Source organism: Poromitra crassiceps, assembly GCF_964638095.1.
Source record: "Poromitra crassiceps genome assembly, chromosome: 22".
In the NCBI taxonomy this organism is placed as follows: domain Eukaryota; kingdom Metazoa; phylum Chordata; class Actinopteri; order Beryciformes; family Melamphaidae; genus Poromitra; species Poromitra crassiceps.
This window is the reverse complement of record NC_139647.1, coordinates 19865826-19886364: the sequence shown is the minus strand read 5'-3', so window position 1 is coordinate 19886364 and position 20539 is coordinate 19865826. Positions and strand designations below refer to the sequence as shown.

The following is a 20539-nucleotide window of genomic DNA, read 5'->3' as shown; positions in this document are numbered from 1 at the left end:
TGAGAGCGCAAAAACGTTTTGCGATATTTGGGAGCTTTTTCGAAATTTACGTGTTTCCATTACCCAATTTCTATTGCGATATTTAGATTTTGCGCATTTCTGACGGTAATGGAAACACGACTACTGTCAGGTGAAAAGCAGCAGCTGGCGACTGCACATGTATCGGGCAGCACACACAGCACGTGCTGGGTGTGTGCGTACCTGCTCCAGCACGTGCTGTGGGTGTGTGTGTGTGCGTGCGGTGTGTGTGTACCTCCTCCAGGACGTACTGGGTGTGTGTGTGCGGTGTGTGTGTACCTCCTCCGTAGACTGTGCGTGTCTCCTTAACGGTCTGAGCCAGCACACACAGCGCGTCGTGCAGCGAGCGCTCCGCCTCGTCCAGGATCTGCTGAGTGGCTCCACGCAGCACGATGGTGCACGCCTCGCCTGGGGAAGGGGGGGGTATTGATTACTGAATGTATCCAATATCAGTAGAAATAAAAATATAATTTATATAAAATTTTTATATTTATACAAAATATAAAAATATAGAAAGACAGAGAGAGAGGCCTTGGTTATACTCCCGAGCGGGCGCGTACACGGACAGCTCTGGACACCACAGTATTACCACCACGCACATTAGTTCTGTTTAGACTAGGGATGGGCATCGAATTTCGAATTTTCGAATAATCGTTGTTATTATCAAGGTCGACTTTTATTATTGAAATTCGAAATTCGAATTTTTTTTTTTTTTTTTTTTTTTTGAGTGAAATGTTGCATTGTCTCCCCTGATTCTAAGTATAGTCAAATCGCTTGGTTTGAGCAAGTAAAACAATTTTTATAAGCATTTTAAGCAAGGTTTATGGAAAAATTAATGGCAGATGAAATCCCATGAAGAGGGAGAGGGGGTGACTTTGGCACCCCTTTGGCACTCAGACCTGAGCCTACTAAATATTTAATGAACCACTCATGATTGTCAAAACTGTTTTTTATTTTCGAAAATGTCAATGTCATGTAACATGTTCTTTACTTCAGTGGTGCAATGCTTGTTTGAGCTAAAAATCCACAGCAGAAGCTTTTTATATTAATTAATAAAGCCGTAGACTTAGAATCAGGGGAGACAATGCAACATTTCACTCACAACAAAAAAAAAAAAAAAAAAAAAAAAAAAAAATTTTTTTTTTTTTTACATTTTTTTATTTATTTTCGAAATTCGAATTAAATTCGAATTTGGCCAGCGAATTTCGAATAGTGTTTTTGCTAGAAATGCCCATCCCTAGTTTAGACTACTTTCTGGAGTCAAATATATGTGTAACATTAACAGCTAATTATTAATTAAACTGAGAGGGGGAAGCCATCGCCAACCGCTAAGTTATCGCTAAGCTCTTAGATCTTCTACTGCCGTGTCTTTAGACGTAAATAACACTGCACATATGATAATAGGCAGCGCAGCCTTTTTTAACTACGCTCCAAAGCTCTGGAATACCAGACCTCAACCTATAAGAGATTCGAGCTCGGTGAACATTTTTAAACTTATTTATTTAACCTGGATCTTAACTAAAGTCAATGGATTTGTTTTATTCTTTTACATTGTTTTATTATTTTATTTCGCACTTACCAATTTTGATTTGCTCTGTCCTCTTTTAACCTGATGTATTGATATGTATTTATTTGTGTGAGTATTGTTTTTATTTCTATCTTCCTTTCCTTTGAATATCAATCATCCCTATTTTTATTTTGACCTCTTTTAAAGAACTTTTAACGGCATCTTGTGTATGGAAAGTGCTCTATAAATAAAGTTGATTATTATTATTAAATGCTACGCTACAGTAAGTAGCTAGCAGATCTGAAAAGTGCGTAAACGGCTGTGTGATTAATGAGAAAGTCGCTAAAATAAGGAGACAGGTATGAGTGCTTGAGCAGAACTAGTGTACCGGTAGTTTAAATATACACCGGGTAATTAGCTGCTGTAATGAAGAATATTAAGAGCTAAATTAACTGGGTTGAGAGCAGCAAAAACACCTTCAAAATCAGCGTCCATGTTGCTTTTCCAGTGCTTGTAGCATAGCTGGCAGTTTTTTTGTTTTGCTCATTTACAGAACAGCCTCTGAACTGAACTTCGGATCAATGTTTTTGATCACAAGAGCAAACAATCTATTTACAGAACAGAAGCAACAGTTGTTTTTTACTTTACAAACTTGAAACATGAATAACCTTCAGTGAATCAATGAACATATCTAATGCAGTAAACCAAACCACGTTAATGATGTGGGGTGTGTGTGTGTGTGTGTGTGCAGAACAGCCTCAAAATTGAGCTTCAGATCAATATTTCTGATCATTAGAGTAATCAGAGGTCCTCTTTGTCCTTTGTGGAGGACCACCATCACCAGATGCAGTCCTGCCACTGCCTTGTAAGTTTGAGCTGACTGCTGGTTCAGTCACAGAGAGAGACACAGACAGAGAGAGACACACAGACAGAGAGAGACACACAGACAGAGAGAGACACACAGACAGAGAGAGACACAGACAGAGAGAGACACAGACAGAGAGAGACACAGACAGAGAGAGATAGAGAGACAGAGAGACACAGACAGAGAGAGACACAGAGAGAGAGAGAGAGAGAGAGACACAGAGAGAGAGAGAGATAGAGAGACAGAGAGAGAGAGAGAGAGCGTACCCATGGCGACTCCAGAGAAGTGGATGAGTGTGTCTTCTCCGATCATCACCTCCTCGATCAGCTTGCACTGACCCAGCTTCACCAGCTCAGGGTGGTCGAAGGTCGAGGCGATCTCCCCTCCTAGACACACACACACATACACACACACACACACACACACACACACACACACACACACACACACACAAACACAAACAAACACACACACACACAACCGTCAACTCACAATTTTAAATACTCGAGACTTGACTTGGGTTGTGGTGACCTGGGACTTGACTCTGACTTGTACTTTGATGACTTGAAAAGGTTTCTTAAGTCTTGACTTGAGATCTTGAGTTTGTGTAAATGACTTAGATTGAAAGTGATGAAATTTGTTCCCACAGACGACTGAATTTAAATTCTGTTTCTCTGAATTAGTCTGGAATGATTTAATTTATGATGATAGACATCAAACTCATGATGCTTTTACCAAGTTGTATCCTATTAAAACCATACTGCAGTGAAAAGTACTGGATATTTCTCCCCTCTCCACATGAACTGGACTTAACGGAGTCAATTCACATCATGTGAAATCCCCCACAGCATCTAAAACTTCATCAGATTCAAACTCAGTGAATCTGCTTCCTCACATCTAGTTTTGAACTCAATCAATTTTCTTTTTAAAAGAAAACTATTTAAAACATCAAAATAATAATAATAATAATAATAATAATAATAATAAACTGTGTGTGTGTGTGTATATGTGCGGTGTGTGTATGTATATGTGTGGTGTGTGTGCGCGCGCGTGTGCGTATGTATGTATATGTGTGGTGTGTGTGTGTATATGTATATGTGCAGTGTGTGTGTGGTGTGTGTGTATGTATATGTGCGGTGTGTGTGTATATATGTATACGTGTGGTGTGTGGTCATACCGGTGACCAGAGCGAGGCGCTCCACGCCGGCGAAGTCTGCGTGTTCGATGGCCATGACCCCGGCCGCAGCGAACAGCTGCTCCGGGTAGTTATAGATCAGCTGTCTGTAGAGAGAGAGAGGAGGGAAGGGGTGAGCAGGGAGGGCTCTGTGTGTGTGTGTGTACTGGCCTGCAGGTGACCCCAGGTAACTGCTCCCTAAACCTTCCTCTTCACTCTCTACATCAGTGGTTCTCAAACATTTTCACGTCAAGGACCCTAAACTGACTCACATTAGAGCGGGGTCACCACCTGAGCAGATCTTAGCTTTTAGATGTTTTATTACAGAAAGTGTATGAAACCCATGACCAAACACAGTCATACACTCTGTGTCATTGTGGGTTTTATGAATGGAATGATGACATTTTGAGTGACAGACGCTTCGTTTTACTGCATTCTGGTGATTTGTTATGCACAAGTTTGTGATTCTTTTAAATGCATCAATTTCAAAGTCCTCTGCTACTCTACTCTCAACATGAATGTAAAGGAAATACAGAGTCAATATGACAAGAAGAGTAAAGCACAGTTGCATCAATTATATTAAGAGTTTAAACTGACTGAACTCAGTCTGTAGACTGAGCTCTGCCATCCATGCATAGGATACCTAATAATGGTCATCATGGTTTGTTCCCACTGGTCGTAATAAAGGGTTATCATCACTTTCAATGTCAAATTAACATCATCCACTTGAAGTAACACAGAAGTCAGTTGACAGAGACTGTCATCGATATGTTAAGAAACTTTCTGCATCAAAATTACATAGTACTTTAGGACAATTGACACTGTCGTTCTACGTGTCAAAATAATAACATAACAGTTTGGCTCCACTAGATGGAGCTAACCTGAAAATACCTTCAGCACTACACTAGCTACAATTTTTTTTTTAACACATATTTTACATGTTTTCTCCCTATAGGAGATGGTCACATGGCAAGGTACATTATGAACTGTCATAGCATCATTTCCCGTGGCCGTTGCCATGGAAGCCAAGAACGGGAGAGAGGTGTGGTGTGTGTACCTGTTGATGCTGTGTCTGTGTGTGTGTGTGTGTGTGTGTGTGTGTGTGTGTGTGTGTGTGTGTGTGTGTGTGTGTGTGTGCGCGCGCGTGGGTAGGAAATAAGAAAAAATAAATTGCCCTCCTGAAATGTTTCAGTGGCATTTTGGATCATTTCCAGGGCAATTTGATCAAATGAGGAAAATACGTTCTTCTATTTTGCACTTGAGACCAATATTCAATGACTCTTATTTAAAAAAATAAAAAAATAAAAGTTAATAAACAATCAGTTTATAAAAAAATATCTTAATTTCCTATCATCTCATTCTCGACATCACTTGATTATCTGGCATGTACTTGGTATGGCACACAAAAAACCATTCTGTATATCAACATACCAATCAAAATAACATGTATTACAATCATATTAGGCCTATACTAACATTTGATTGTTACAGTTCAACGTCCTCTTCCATCAGTTGATTGATCTTTTGCCATACGGCCTGATTGCAGTAAAGGTGTTATGTTGTGATATAAAGCAGCTGCTGGCTGAGCATGCAGACACCAGACGGTGCGTCGCAGCATGCCGTATCCATACTAGGGATGTCACGATACTAGACTTCAATACCGTCCGATACCCAGGAAAATATCGATACTTGATACCATTTTCGATACCACGGGAAGGGGGGATGATGACACATCAAGAGGCATAAAAATAAAGTTAGACAGATGGACGGACGGACGGACACTTCTCCATAATCTAGACCTGATACAACTTTGAACTTAAGACAGCAGATTAGCCTCTGCTCTAGCCATCACAACATGTTTAGCTTGTTGAAGCAAGCTAAACCCACCAATGATAGGGAGGGAGAAATCAGTGATTCTTCATTAAAAGAAAGCTCTGACAGTATCAAAACTGTTGCAAATGAGTATTGTATCCATTTAATTTTTTTAGTATTGATACTTTCGATACCTGTTGCAAATGAGTATTGTATCAGATAATAATTTTCAGTATCGATACTTTTCGATACTATTGATACTTTTGACAACCCTAATCTATACAGCCCTGTCCTGTAGCATTCTGCATTGATGCTCGCATCAGCAACGACTATATTGTGTCTCACACTGTATAGTGTCTACACTCCTATTGGCTAGTGTGTGTGCCCGTTAGTTATAGAGAGGTCCAGTAACGAGTCCGGAAATCATCGATGCTAACGCCCCTGGTTCCATACAGTTTTCGCCTATGGGAGTTTTGAATGGGTTTTTGGCGCGATGCTTCTAATAATCTCTCTGGGCAACGCTGGCTTAATCAAACGCGAACCAGTGTTTAGTAACATCATCTTCACACATGAAGACCACTTTTATGAGTTTTGAAGCTTTTACATGCCGTTAAACGGGCGGCTAGCTAGCAAACGGCTAAATGAGACTACACTGCTGAGTCGATGTGGATATATACGTCAATAACGTCACCACTTCAAAGGGCGAACACGGAAATTATCTTTCCCTCACCTGGTTCAGCCCCGTTCAGCCCGAGGTAATCAGTGCACACATCAACAACAGTCCAGGTTGAGTGCTGACGTGACGTGAAGCCTATGCGACAGTGTGTAGTTCCGGATTAGCTTAGCTCGAGCATTTTACTTCTAGGGCTCGCATTTACGCTACAAAACTCATGAAAGTGGTCCTCATGTGTGACTGAAGATTATCCCGCTGAACCTTGGTTCGCGTTTGATTAAACTTGCGTTGCCCACAGACATTATTTGAAGCATATCGCCAAAAACCCATTCAAAAATCCCATAGACAGAAACAGTGTGGAACCAGGAAGTTCGGGACTTCCGCATTCAGCCTACAAAAATACGTCATCCCTGGACCTCTCTATTCTCTGGGAGTTCAACCGGCCAGTCAGAGCCCTGAAGCCCTGAAGCCCCGCCCCGCTGTGAATGATATGACGGTGCCTACAGCAAACAGCCCTGCTGCACCCAGACAGAGGCAGAGTGGCTCACTGCTCCTCTGTTTACGCGCTCGTTTCCTCAAAGTTTATTCATATTGAATGTCGCCTCTATTTTTTTGTGGGCATTTTGCCCCGAACCACACTTAATTTCCGAACCTGGTGTGTACCTGTTGATGCTGTGTGTGTGTGTGTGTACCTGTTGATGAAGCAGTTGATGCCGTGCTTGAGGATCCTTTCCACCTTCTCCTTCATCTTTTCCTTCTCAGCCAGCTCGATCTCTGCTACTTTAGCTGTGGAGTCCACGCGCACCCTGGAGCCAAAGATCTAACACACACACACACACACACACACACACACACACACACACACACACACACACACACACACACACACACACAGGTTAATATCTCTGCTACTTTTAGCTGTGGAATCCACACACACCCTGGAGCCGAAGATTGAACACGGAGCCAGCCTCGGTATTATCACAGTAGCAGCAGTTCACACCAAATGCGTCGCTACTAGGGATGCTAATTTTGATCATTTCCCTTAATTGATTAATTGGTTATGTTAACGATCAATTAATCATTTTATTAAACAACAGCTTTTGACATACAAAATATTACTATGATTAAATATCACGATACTTGGCATTCGATACGATATATTGCCCACTAAATAAATATGGCGATACTAAGCTGTATAGATCCCCCCCCCCCCACATGGGTCCTTTCAAGCAACACTAGCAACATTAGTGTGGTGTGCAGAAATCAAAACATTGTTACGTGCAGCACATCGCGGCGTGCCGTAAACCACTCTCAGCTGCTGTAAAACCACTGCAAACCACAGCCTCACTCAATTCAGTGTCAACTGTCTATATGTGTTCGTGAAACGTGTGCGCGTGTGTGTGTGTGTGTGTGCGTGTGGTGGCTCTCGCTATCTTGTGCAGCGCGCAACATGCTGCTCGCATTTCCTGTGCTTTTTCAGAGGTGTTGAAATAAGTTTGTGTGACGCTGTCTTTAGTAGCCACTAGCCACAGCCTTCAGAGAGACTTTACAGCGAAGGGATGAGGAAGCTCACTTGTGCTTGCCATGATGATGCCTGTCTGTGTCTGGCTGTTTAACGTTAAACGTTAAATGAAACGAAAGGGATTATCCGTGATCCGTCCCAGCCCTACTATACACCAACTTTTCATTTTGTAGCAGCGTGTTGACAAAGGAACCTGTGTGTGTGTGTGTGTATGTGTGTGCATGTGTATATGTGTGTGTGTATATGTGTGTGTGTGTGTGTGTGTGTGTGTGTATATGTGTGTGTGTGTGTGTGTGTGTGTGTGTGTGTATGTATATATGTATGTATGTGTGTGTGTGTGTGTGTGTGTACCTTGATCTTGTCTGTGTCCATGCCGGTGTTGGCGATCAGGATGTTGACGTTCTCCAGCCTCTTGGGTTGATTCACTCCAATCTTCTTGTCCAATAGGAAACCTGGAGAGAGGTGAACAGGATGTTACAGCAGCCAATCAGAGACAAGAGTCCTGCTGTTCACTACAGAGCCTCTGAATGACCAAAGTAGACATGTGATCATGCCACTTAACAGCTGAGAATCTCTTTAGCTGATTCTTTAGTACTAGTAGACAGTCGCCCGTCGTGGTCTCGCCTGCTAGTGACACAACTGATGTCCTCACAATGTCTATGACATCATCAGTGATGTCATAAGATGATTTTCCTCTTATGACATCACTATGACATCATCAGCGTCCTATGACATCAGTGATTATTTTTTGCTCTCATGACATCACTATATCATCAGTAGGACAAAAATTTAAACACGACAGAGATTGCCCACTTTCCCCTTTCATGATAGATATAGCTGATTTATGACATCACTGATGATGTCACAATGCCTATGACATCATCAGTGATGTCATAAGATGATTTGCTCTTATGAGATCACTGATGATTGATGTCACAATGCCAATGACATCATCAGTGATGTCACAAATGCCTATGGCATCATCAGCTGGACAAAATGGAAACAAACAGAACAGAACAGAGGTTGCCCACTTACCCCTTTTATAGATAGAAGATAGACAGATAGATAAATAGATAGATACATACATACATGTGGATAAAATAGATACATTTCTGGAACACAGAGCACACTGATGAAGGCCGGACGGCCGAAAACGTTTTGTTGCTAAAGAAAATTAAAACGATATTCCTCGAGTGCGGTCCCTATCTTCTCATTTACCTGTGATAAAATAGATACATACTGTACATACATGTGGATATAACGGTTCAAACCCCACACCCTGCCTCACCTTCGTCCAGGTATGAGTCGGTGAGGCTGCCCCCCAGCTTCTTGATGACATGGATGGCCTCCAGGTTGCCGGAGCCCTTTAGCCTGAGCACGGCGTCCACAGCCAGCTGGGAGAAGTGGGCTTTATGATGAGTCAGCAGCTTGGAGGACAGCGTGGTCCGTGCGATGTTCAGCAGGTCCTGCTGGAAACGCACGGGGTCGTTCCTATGACAACCGGGGACATTGTCAGTCATCACAGATCAACTGTGAATGGTGTCTTGTTTGATTGGTTAAATAAATAAAGACATTTTCAGGTCTCCCACACAATTTTTATGAAAAGTTTTCCATTACTTTTTTTCAAGGATCGAAATAGGACACACCTCTTTGGCTTTTACTGCTTTAGAGTCAGTGCATCACATTACATGGAAGCTATTGAAATAAACATGAATTTTCCATAAAAGATCTTAATAAAAATACAAGAAGCACTAATATCCACATATCTGAGCTACGTTATGATATTACATTATCATAATATAATCATACATTATCATAACATGATCATACATTACATCCACGTAATGTTACATTATGGCACATGTATCTTCTGTAGCTGTATGTCAACAGCTACAGAAAATACATGTGCCATAATGTAACATTACGTAGAAGGTCGGGGTTGTTCCTGCATAGAGAATTAGGAGACGGACCAAAACTAACAACCATTGGACTCTGTGGATTTCCCTAACCCTCTTTAATAAAGTGATATGTTTGCAGAGTCATATCAGTGCACACAAGCCACATAGAAAACATCTATTTTCATTCCAGCAAAAAAACTAACAACTACAAAAAACACTATCGGTGAATCTTTCCCCACTAAAATCGGTATCGGTCTCAAAAATCGGTCAGCCTCTAGTGCCACCTCCGCCTCATATTGAACCAGGAAAAACTGATTATCCATGGAAGATTACTGTCACAATTAATGTCATTACACACAACAAAATGCCATGACTTCTCCAAAACTTTGAAAAGATTTGACTCATTCCATGACTTTCCCCGGCCTGGAAAAAAACATTTTGAAATTTCATGATTTCATTTCTTTTCCAGGTTTTCCATGACCGTGGGAACCCTGCATTTTCTAAACTCCTTTTCTCCAGTCGGTTTCAATCAAACTCCAGGAAATGCATCACAGCTGGACTCGCTCCTGATTGGCTCCCTCACTACTTACCCGTTGTCGACGGCGGCGTCCCTCAGGGCCTCGCGGGCGACCTGCGTGGCCTTCCTCCAGCCTGACACGATCGTCTGAGGATGAATCTTCTTGGCAATCAGAAGCTCCGCCTCCTGCAACACAACACACGTTTCAGACTGGATCAAGGATGGACGTCATGACAGCTCCCAAAACATGAAAATCTTGATCGCCCCCCCTGGTGGCTGGCTGCTGTATAGGTCATAGTTCGTGCATTGGTGTCATTTCAGCAAAAGTCAAGGTATGGCAAGGGACGCAGTTGGCGGGGGGGGGGGGGGGGGGGGGGGGGGGGGTAGAGTGGTGCGGTGGGGCTAAAGGGGAGTCTTCCCTCCCCTTTGTGGAAAGATTTTGTGAAATCAGTTGCGTTTCCATGCAATTCACCTATATGACATGAACTAATGCTGTAAATTGTACAAGGAACCCCTCTAAAGTTTAAACTATAAAAATATGAATGTTTACATGAAGAATTGTAATAAGCAGCTACATTAATGTAGTCTACTTCTTGTTAAACATGACCAACACACTACAGACTGCAGTAAAAACTATATAGTAGTATTGCCTGAAGGACTTCGCACACAGTCTGCTTTTTTAAAATCCATCATCCAATGTTACGCAGGGAAATGTTACGTGCAGAAATCTTGCACACTGAGTCCAATACGTTTTATTAATACGTTTCTCGTTCTATTTGCAACGTGAGACAAATATTATTGGTCCTCTCCTGTATCCACGTTACGACATCACAGCTGACAGGCAGCAGCGCTGATGTGGACTGGAGAAGGCAGATGGCAGCAGGTTGGGGAATGGTAGCTGTATCTCACTGGACAGGAGCTCCGTGCTCACTAGGGATGCACGATATATCGGCAATCATATCGGTATCGGCCAGTATCGGCTGATTTTTTAACATATCGGTCATATCGGTATCGGTCAGATGTTGCAATGTTAATATCGGTTATCATTATCAGCCAAATTCTTCACATTGATATGAAATAATGCAGTAAATCTATGATTTATGGGCTTTTCCAAAGGCTTTGCAAATAAAGAAATGCATAACTTTTTCTAATTCAGTGTTAACATGTGTTTTTCAGTATGTACAAAATGTGATGATCATAAAAATGTGGTTTTATACAGATCATATCGACATCGGTAAATATCGGTTATCGGCCATAACAGCAATGTTAATATCGGTTATCGGCATCGGCCAAAATTTTCATATCGGTGCATCCCTAGTGCTCACCTTCAGCTCACCAAGCCGGCTATGGTGCCCCATGCCCCGGGGAGAGGGAGCAGAGACAGGGGCCAGTGAGGTGGAGTTCCCCGGGGAGAGGGGGCAGAGAGAGGGGCCAGTGAGGTGGAGTTCCCCGGGGAGAGGGAGCAGAGAGAGGGGCCAGTGAGGTGGAGTCCTCCAGGGAGAGGGAGCAGAGAGAGGGGCCAGTGAGGTGGAGTCCTCCAGGGAGAGGGAGCAGAGAGAGGGGCCAGTGAGGTGGAGTTCTCCAGGGAGAGGGAGCAGAGAGATGGGCCAGTGAGGTGGAGTTCCCCGGGGAGAGGGAGCAGAGAGAGGGGCCAGTGAGGTGGAGTCCTCCGGGGAGAGGGAGCAGAGAGATGGGCCAGTGAGGTGGAGTTCTCCAGGGAGAGGGAGCAGAGAGAGGGGCCAGTGAGGTGGAGTTCTCCAGGGAGAGGGAGCAGAGAGAGGGGCCAGTGAGGTGGAGTTCTCCAGGGAGAGGGAGCAGAGAGAGGGGCCAGTGAGGTGGAGTTCTCCAGAGAGAGGGAGCAGAGAGAGGGGCCAGTGAGGTGGAGTTCTCCAGGGAGAGGGAGCAGAGAGAGGGGCCAGTGAGATGGAGTTCCCCGGGGAGAGGGAGCAGAGAGAGGGGCCAGTGAGGTGGAGTTCTCCAGGGAGAGGGAGCAGAGAGAGGGGCCAGTGAGGTGGAGTTCTCCACGGAGAGGGAGCAGAGAGAGGGGCCAGTGAGGTGGAGTTCCCCAGGGAGAGGGAGCAGAGAGATGGGCCAGTGAGGTGGAGTCAAGTCACCGAACTTGGTACTTTTACAGGCACCGACCGAAAGGTCTACCAAGTACCAGTTCACATAAAAATGAACGGTACCTAATTTCGGTACTTGAACACATCTGAGTAATAGAAAGAGAGTGGGTAAAATAGAAATTCCGACAGAACCTTAAGGGAACACGCGAGAGCGCGTTACGTCAGTACGTCATACACCTGGAAGCAAACATCAACAAACAGGACCAGCCGAAAGCTGTGGCTACACTTTACCAAGATAGACTCAGACAACACTGGTTGCAACATTTGTGATGTGAATAACAAAGCTGACTAGGGAAACACCTCAAACTTGAGGAAGCATGGTCAAACACAAGATATACTGTATTTAGCTAAATGCTGAAGACTGTAACGTGTTAGATAGCCTGAGGGTGAATGAAGCAGACACCGCACCGCAGCTAACATTAGCAGCACCTCCTCAGCTCAGCTGTAATGTTAGCTGAAGTCTTGCAGGAGGATGATGATGGAACTTGAGAGAGGCATCGACTTCTACAACATCAGGTAACGTTATTTAATTAGCTAGCGTTAGCTGGATAAGTTGTTTCACTGCCGTTGTGGTTGTTAGATAACGGGGCTTTTCACTGTCTTCACGACGACTGCAAAACAGAGATCGCTAACGTTACTCTTGCTGCAGTAATTGCCAAGGGTTCAACAGAATGTATTTCCTCAGCCTGTATAGTAGCTATCAACATGAAATAAAAAGCATTTGAGAGCTTAAACCCGTGGGTTTTTATTTGAAAGGGTTACATTTTGCCATAATCTTTATTAACATTTCTTAAAATGCATTAGAATCTTTTTATTTTTAGGGGTTAAAGATAAAAAATTGTTTCGATGAACATTAGGGCAAATATAATACGAAAAGCCAAAGGGTTAAGCTCTCAAATGCTTTTTATTTTATGTTTCTTGTTATTAGAGCGTGTAAAGTACCGAAAATGGTACCGTTTTGGGTACCGTACCAAATTCCAGGTACCTGTATCGTACCGGTTCAAATGTGAACGGTACCCACCCCTAGTCGGAAGATCTTTCCATTTCTTCCCGACTTCGTCAACTGCCCGCAGTGCGCAGTCCGCCATCGCATCCATTATTGCACTTGTGATCAAATTCCATGCATCTTGTTTCTGTGTGTTTGTGTTGGTGCTGTTAAATTTAGCTGTGAGAACGTTTCTATGCTTTGATACAACTAATTATTTATAAAAAATAAAGTGACATACATCTGGACCCAGATAAACACAGTAAAGTGCTCCCCTGCTACCAATTTACATGTAAAACAAATAAATACATTGATAAATAAATAATCTCTTTAGCTTCACACAATTTGAAATCACACAATTGATCAGTGAAATACTGTAATTTATAGATTCATTATGCTATAACTTATTTTTTACTGATACTTATGCTTATATTAACCCAGTGGCACTCATATTCTGGTTTATTTCAAGAAAAACATTTTGGCTAGTGGAAATTCTAATTGGCTGGTAACTTTAAAAGCTAGCAAAAAGCTGGTGATCAAAAAAGTTAATTTCAAGCCCTGCAGGGAGAGCAGGTGGTGACAGAGGAGTGAGTGAGAAAAGGATCAAATATTGTAATATATTGTATAATATATTAGAATATAATATACACACACGGGTCCAACAGCTCGATGGACGAAGGTTTTGGAGTCAGTGTGCAAACGTGAGTGACACAACATGAGCGTCATTTATTTTTAAAGGTGCGACAATTTCGGACGAAAAATATGGACATGGTGTGTGTTAGGAAGTAGAGACGTGTCCTCTGTCTTTTATACAGTCAATGGTTTCAACCTCAAACACAGACAGGCGGGCGGACAGACAGACAGACAGGCAGACAGACAGACAGACAGACAGGCAGACAGACAGGCAGGCAGACAGGCAGGCAGACAGACAGGCAGACAGACAGACAGGCAGACAGACAGGCAGACAGACAGACAGACAGGCAGACAGACACAGGCAGACAGACAGACAGGCAGGCAGACAGACAGGCAGACAGAGAGACAGACAGAGAGACAGACAAGGAGACAGATAGACAGACAGACAGACAGAGAGACAGACAGACAGAAAGACAGCCAGACAGAGACACAGACAGACAGGCAGACAGAGAGACAGAGACAGAGACAGACAGACAGAGAGACAGACAGACAGAAAAGCAGACAGACAGACAGACAGCCAGACAGACATACAGGCAGACAGACATACAGATTACCCTCAACAGTTCAGCAGCCAGCACGGTGACAGACGTCGTTCCATCTCCAACTTCATCATCCTGGACCTTCGACATGTCTGGAGAACCACAGGAGCCAGTCAGGAATTATATAATTTCCTTAAAGGCACTTAAAAGGTACTCGCTGAGCTGAGCACAAACCCATTGGCATTTTTCAAATCGGTCAAAGTATGAGGCCATAGCAGACGTTTTTCTTACATCGATCAAACTTTAAATTTTTTCTAAGAAAATTGATTTGATGTGTGTAGCCACGTCTTCACACAGCTTCCACAGCAAATTGTGTAGAAAGAAATTCTGTGGGGCTTTTCCTTAAAATACTAAATATAATTGTTAGTATGGGTTAACCAGCAGAACCAGAGGTCCCAGTATGGAGAGGGGGAAAAAAAACATAAAAAATAGTATTAATAAAAGTCAACCAGAAAGCCAGGTTTGAACGCATCAACTCTACATGGGAAATTCTGATTACCGGTATGTATCAACGCTCCAATGAAAAACCCAAAGTTTGAGTGTGAAAACTGAAAGTGAAGCAATACAAAGCGCGGGTCACTCACCGACCAGGACCTTGGCAGCAGGGTTGTCCACACCGATGGCCTTCAGGATGGTCGCTCCATCGTTGGTCACCGTGACCGAAGCTTCTCTGCCTCCACCCAGCAAGATCTTATCCTGAGCCGAGGAGACGAGAGGACGTGATCAATGCACTTTGACTTTTTATTTTTTTTGCAAAATGCCCCAAAGCCATATTGACCATCTGTAGTAGGGCTGCGCAATATATGGATATTATATATGGACAAGACTACATGTGGTCTGACTGTGCATTCACACCAAGGGGGAGGGGCTTAACTCGATTGCGTTTGACCACGCTAATTATTCGTCAATACAAGGGTCAATGGGGTCACGCTCCTGTCTGTGCAAGCTGACTGAGGCTCACTGAAATGTCCTCCACAGTGCACACACACACACAGACACACTACTTTTCAGTGAGCCTCAGTCAGCTTGCACAGACGGGAGCGTGTCCCCAGTAGGGATGTCGACGGTTAACCGTTAACCGCCGACAACGTCATTGGTCGGTTAAGCATGTCGGTCAAACGGTTAATTTGCATATTAAATTGGCATACAACGTGTTGCCAATATGGTGTTTTTTTTCCTCCTTCGCTGTAAGCAATGTTAACAAGTAGTTACTGTAGCAGCAGGATATAGGAATTAAAAGCTCCTGCCAGCACAACATTCATTTAGAGAAAGGCTTTTCCAAATGTTTGAGAGAAAAGCAGTGTGCATTGTCAGCAGCACTGACTTCTCTGTCCGCTCCACACATGCGCCACAGCCCCGCCCCCCTCTGCTTTGACCAGACAGGAGAAGTGCGATGCATTTCTCCCCTCAGTCCCCTGACGCCCTGCCTGCCCTGTGCAGACTACAGCCAGCCAGTCACTCTGCTGCTTCTGTGTTCCAGCCGCTGTCATGAAACAGGGTTTTCAGTTTGGTCAGGACAGGAGCGCATGGCCTGAAACCCGACACCTTGCTCACCTCACTGCGTTCAGAGTGCACTGCGCACGTCCGTGTCTGGAGTCAAACCTGATGGAACGTGCACATTACTTTTTCTTCAATGGTTCATTCGGTTTCACTCTCTCTCCCTCCCTCTCTGCATGTTCATCATGCACACGCATGCATACGCTCGCACTCAATGATCAAACAGTAGTTTTTTACCATGTTACAAAAATGCAGACATGCGTCTAATTGACGATTGAAAAGTAACAATTAACGTTAGTCTTTACTGTCCAACACAGAGCAGTTCGGAGGAATTGTTTCACAACGAGAGACGGATTGTTTGTAGACTGCATTCATTGACACTTTCAAAGCCGGTGTGAAAGCAGCTACTGACAGTGCATACGGACTCGTCTTCATAATGACTGTTGTGGAGCCCTGCAAGAGCATAGCCCTCGTTGCGTGCGTGAAGACAGAGGGAGAAGGAGTGAGACCAAAAGCAGGTATTATACATGTATATTGCTAAAAGTAGAAGATACTGTAGTGATGCACGCTTTGTCAGTGCGCCCTGCAGCCTGGGCTGTCATCCACTCAAAGTACTTCACGGGGCGGCTGCGTGTCAATTGACGTGTCCTTAATATGCAAAGCGTGCAGCTCTAAGCAGTATAGCCTATCGGAGGAATGTTTTTGTTTAGATGGCTGGATGATTCAACTTGTCTTTTCGTTTTGTTAATGTGTTTTCTTCTGCTTGTAGATGTAAAAATAAACGCTTTCTAATGAAAAAAAATCAAGCATTTGTTGTGGTAATGGTTTAATGGGGCACAGACAGTCAAAATACGCATTTTAATCTTCTCGGTTAACCGACAATTGTCGGCTAATGAGGATCGGTTGTCGGTCAAAGAAAATTATGATTTTCGACATCCCTAGTCCAGTGACCTTGTATTGGTTTGTGGCTACGGTAACGATCTGGAGCTGGTATAGAGACAGTCCGCATGTCTGGGAACGCCCACAATATATTAAACGGCTGGCGCGCGAGTGGGGTAAAACCGCCGATATATATCATGGGCTGACTCACCAAAAGACGGTGCTGCGGCTCTAAACTACAGGTTTGGGGATTCTAGAGCAGAACACAAGACATCTGCTCAGATGTGCGTTTACTGCGGTGGTTAAATCCCCGATCGTGTCTGCCTGGGCTGGGCTATCAGCTAAATTCTAACTTTGCTGAATGGATAGAACGGGGTTTTTTACCCCATCCTGACCACGCCCCCAGCCAGGCTGAGCCAGCTAACCCAGCATCTATGACAAGACGTGGCCTCAACCTATGAGGAACAGCATGGATTGTGCTGAGAAAGGAATCCACCAATCAACATCATCACTGGTAAGTAAGTAGCAAATAGGACTAGGCTTCCAAAAATCAGAACTATCCCTTTAACATTTAATTTAGCCCACTTTGTAAAAAAAATTAAATACAAATTAAATAGAGAGACATATGTGTCATGTTTTGCCATTCAGCCTAACAATACACTGAAATAATTTTTGGTCCATATCGCCCAGGCCTCAGTCGGATGGATATCTCCTTCAGACTGGAGTGACTCACCATGCCCTTCGGTCCCAGAGTGCTCTTCACCAGGTCACCGATGGCGATCGCTCCGATGAAGGATGACTGCACACACAAACGGTTAACAACAGGGTCTGTCAGGTTTACTCTTGTAAATCTGAAACATCGCTAAAACATTTTCACACACACACACACTAGGGATGTCACCGTGTACACGTGTACCGGATAGTAAATCATATGCGTTTAGAAAAATCAATAACCGACTACCCGTCTTTTTTTTGTGCTTTTAAATAACGTTTTTAAATAAAGTTTTGACAATGATTTTACTGTGTTTTGGACTCGCAATCATTCATTTCTCATCAAAAACAAACAGTTTAGAGGTGATAATGCTGCCTGTAAGCTACAGATGATAACTTTAACGTTACACTAATTAGTGCAGTAACGTTGCACGTAATGGACGCATGGCCCATGTGACCGCGGCGGTCTCAATGTAACGTAAATAAAGCGGGCGAGGCCTAGCGGGGAAACCAACGAGGGACAATTTTGTGACTCGAAAACTCACAACATCGTTCCAGAAGTACCTGCAACTGTAATGAAAACACGATTTCAGACGGACAAGCCCGTCTTTATTGTCACACGATTACATCAACACATGCACGGACGGCCACAAACACACACATGCTGACGGTGGCCGGTGAAATTTGTCCTCTGCATTTAACCCATCCAGGCATGTCCTTTCCTCCGGGGGGCAGGCCAGGAGCAGTGGTCGCTTTCTCGTACAGCGCCCGGGGACCGACTTCAGATGTTGTCGTCACTGGTCGGATGACGATGACGATCTGATCTTCTGCATGTTTTTAATGGGGGGGTTATATACGGAGGAACCCCTGGGGGAGCACGGGGAGAACATGCAAACTCCACACAGACAGAAAGGCCCTTGCGACGAGATACCCCACCTGGGCAGTAGGCACTGAAGATATGGGGGGGGAACACAACCACAGCGCCCACAGTGTCCCAGGCGAGAATCAAACTCAGGACCTTCTGACTGTGAGGCGACAGCTCTACTACCACTGAGCCACCGTGACCGTGTAATGACAGCAAATGTTGCTGCTACTTCCGCTCTGGACCAGACAACGAGTTCAACAAAGAGGGAACAGACACACAGAGAACATCACTGCAGTCTATGGGTTTGGGAGGTATTTGAATGGCGACAGTGCCCTCTAGTGATTATATAGCGCAAATGCGGTAAAAAAGAAGAACAAGTTAACCGGTGACACGCTGCCAAAAGGTCCCGTGTACACGTTTAGAAAATGTAACCGTTGACACCCCTAACTCATACACAGTAGGGATGTCACAATATATCGTCCCACAGAATATCGCGATATCAAAACATGACAATATGTATCGTTGAGATGAAATCTCATATCGCGAGAAAAATAAGCTGAACATGGTGGCACTGATCTGCATCTGATGTATGCTCGCTCTCCTTTTCATTGCTTTGTTTGAACAGACGAGGGATGTTACAGACACGGAGGATGAAAATGGTGAAATTACTGAAATTAGCGTGGAGGATGCCCCCTCAACTTACAAATCGATCGCAAAAAAATATTGTTAAAATATCGTATCGTTATCGTGAACCCAATATCGGGTATCGTATCGTAAACTGAGTGTATCGTGACACCCCTAATACACCGTCTCTCTCTCTCTCACACACACACTCACACACACACACACACACACACACACACACAAACACACGTCTGTATTCCACCCACCAGTCGTGCGGTCTCCGCTTTCTCTTCGTCAGCTCCATGTCTGAAGATGTTGATCGGGGCCATCGATAAGGACGCCTGCAGAAACACCGATAACCAATCAATGAGTCAATGGATGAATTAATTCAATTAGTCAATCAGATCGAGTGCTGTCCTCACATCATCCTTAAACAATGAATTAATCACTACAATGTGAAAATCACAAACAAAAATTATGAATATAACGTTATGTCCTCAATCATTCTAATCTGGCATTTTTGTGTGATGCTATATTTTGCTTAATCAGGAGGATTATTTAAGAAAAAAAATCACATTATGCTTTATTTAGTTAAAATTGGCTAAGTGGGTGGGCGGGTGGTGTCAGTCACAAATTTGTGACGGAAGTGATGTCATCAGTGATGTCACTCGACCAACTGTGATGTTATCAGTGATGTCACTTGAGCAACTATCAACTGTGATGTCACTCAGGCAGTTGTGATGTCATCAGTGATGTCACTCGAGCAACTGTCTGTCAGTCACGATTTTGGGAGCCCGTGGGGAGGGTGATTTCCATAACTGCAGTCATGGCGCATCATCTCCAGAGTCTCCACCCAAGCTCAGAGCAGCACCGCCCCGCCCTGCAGTCCTGATCCCGCCCCACGCGCGCCTCCTAGAAACCACTAGAAGCTTTCATCAAAAACTGTTAATCGTCACACACGCCTCAATAAAACGACATGACTTCCCTTCCGTTTCATTCCCACACTTTGCATACTAGCAGCGGTGGTCTGTTCGTTTCTCTGTCCGCTCGGTACCGGCAGAAGTGAAACAAAGCTCCATCAGCTCCGCCCGGCTGACGCAGAGTTTAGCTGTTGACCAGCTAGCCTAGCATGCTATCGAGCATCATCAGCCGCCCATGTGCTAGACTCGTCGGTTTAGCACGGCTAGGCTAACAGAGAGCTAACACGACAGACAACAGAAGACGTCAGAGTCAGAGAAGCCGTCCAGAGCTAGCGAAATCCGGCTTCATGCCTGGAACACGGAGCGGCTCCACCGGTACCGTCCGTTCAGAGTGAGAAACAACACGAGCAGCTTACCATGATTTAATCTGTCCGTCTGTCTGGAGGTCTGAACAAGACGTGCAGCACAGAGCAGGGAAGAAGGGCTGGACCAGGGCGATGACGCAGTAGATCTCGCGAGAGAAACAAGCAACAAACAAGCCCAAAAGAAGCGACTTTCAGCACAATGACCACAAGAGGGAGCCATAGCTCTATATTTAAACTGGCTGTCAGTGAAATTATCCCAGATAAACCTGTCGCCAACAAAATACCAATTGGCTTATAACCCTAACCCTAACCCGGAAACACAGATGTTTCCATTATGAATCTGTTACTCTAG

At 44.1% G+C, this 20539-nt stretch overlaps 1 protein-coding gene across 1 annotated transcript in view; it reads right to left on the bottom strand.

Annotated features, from left to right (window-relative positions):
- The window catches only part of cct2 (chaperonin containing TCP1, subunit 2 (beta)), a 28754-nt gene extending 8436 nt beyond the window's left edge, over positions 1 to 20318 (bottom strand). Inside the window, exons 1-12 of the mRNA XM_083658667.1 lie at positions 20239 to 20318; positions 19169 to 19243; positions 17436 to 17501; positions 14911 to 15022; positions 14342 to 14418; positions 10060 to 10172; positions 8860 to 9062; positions 7923 to 8023; positions 6742 to 6869; positions 3568 to 3671; positions 2657 to 2776; positions 298 to 426 (exon numbers count right to left, since the gene is read on the bottom strand). Of these exons, the coding sequence (XP_083514793.1) occupies positions 298 to 426; positions 2657 to 2776; positions 3568 to 3671; positions 6742 to 6869; positions 7923 to 8023; positions 8860 to 9062; positions 10060 to 10172; positions 14342 to 14418; positions 14911 to 15022; positions 17436 to 17501; positions 19169 to 19243; positions 20239 to 20241 (1231 nt within the window). The 5' untranslated portion in view covers positions 20242 to 20318. The remainder of the gene's footprint in view (positions 1 to 297; positions 427 to 2656; positions 2777 to 3567; positions 3672 to 6741; positions 6870 to 7922; positions 8024 to 8859; positions 9063 to 10059; positions 10173 to 14341; positions 14419 to 14910; positions 15023 to 17435; positions 17502 to 19168; positions 19244 to 20238) is intronic.
- Positions 20319 to 20539: the final 221 nt, after the last annotated feature.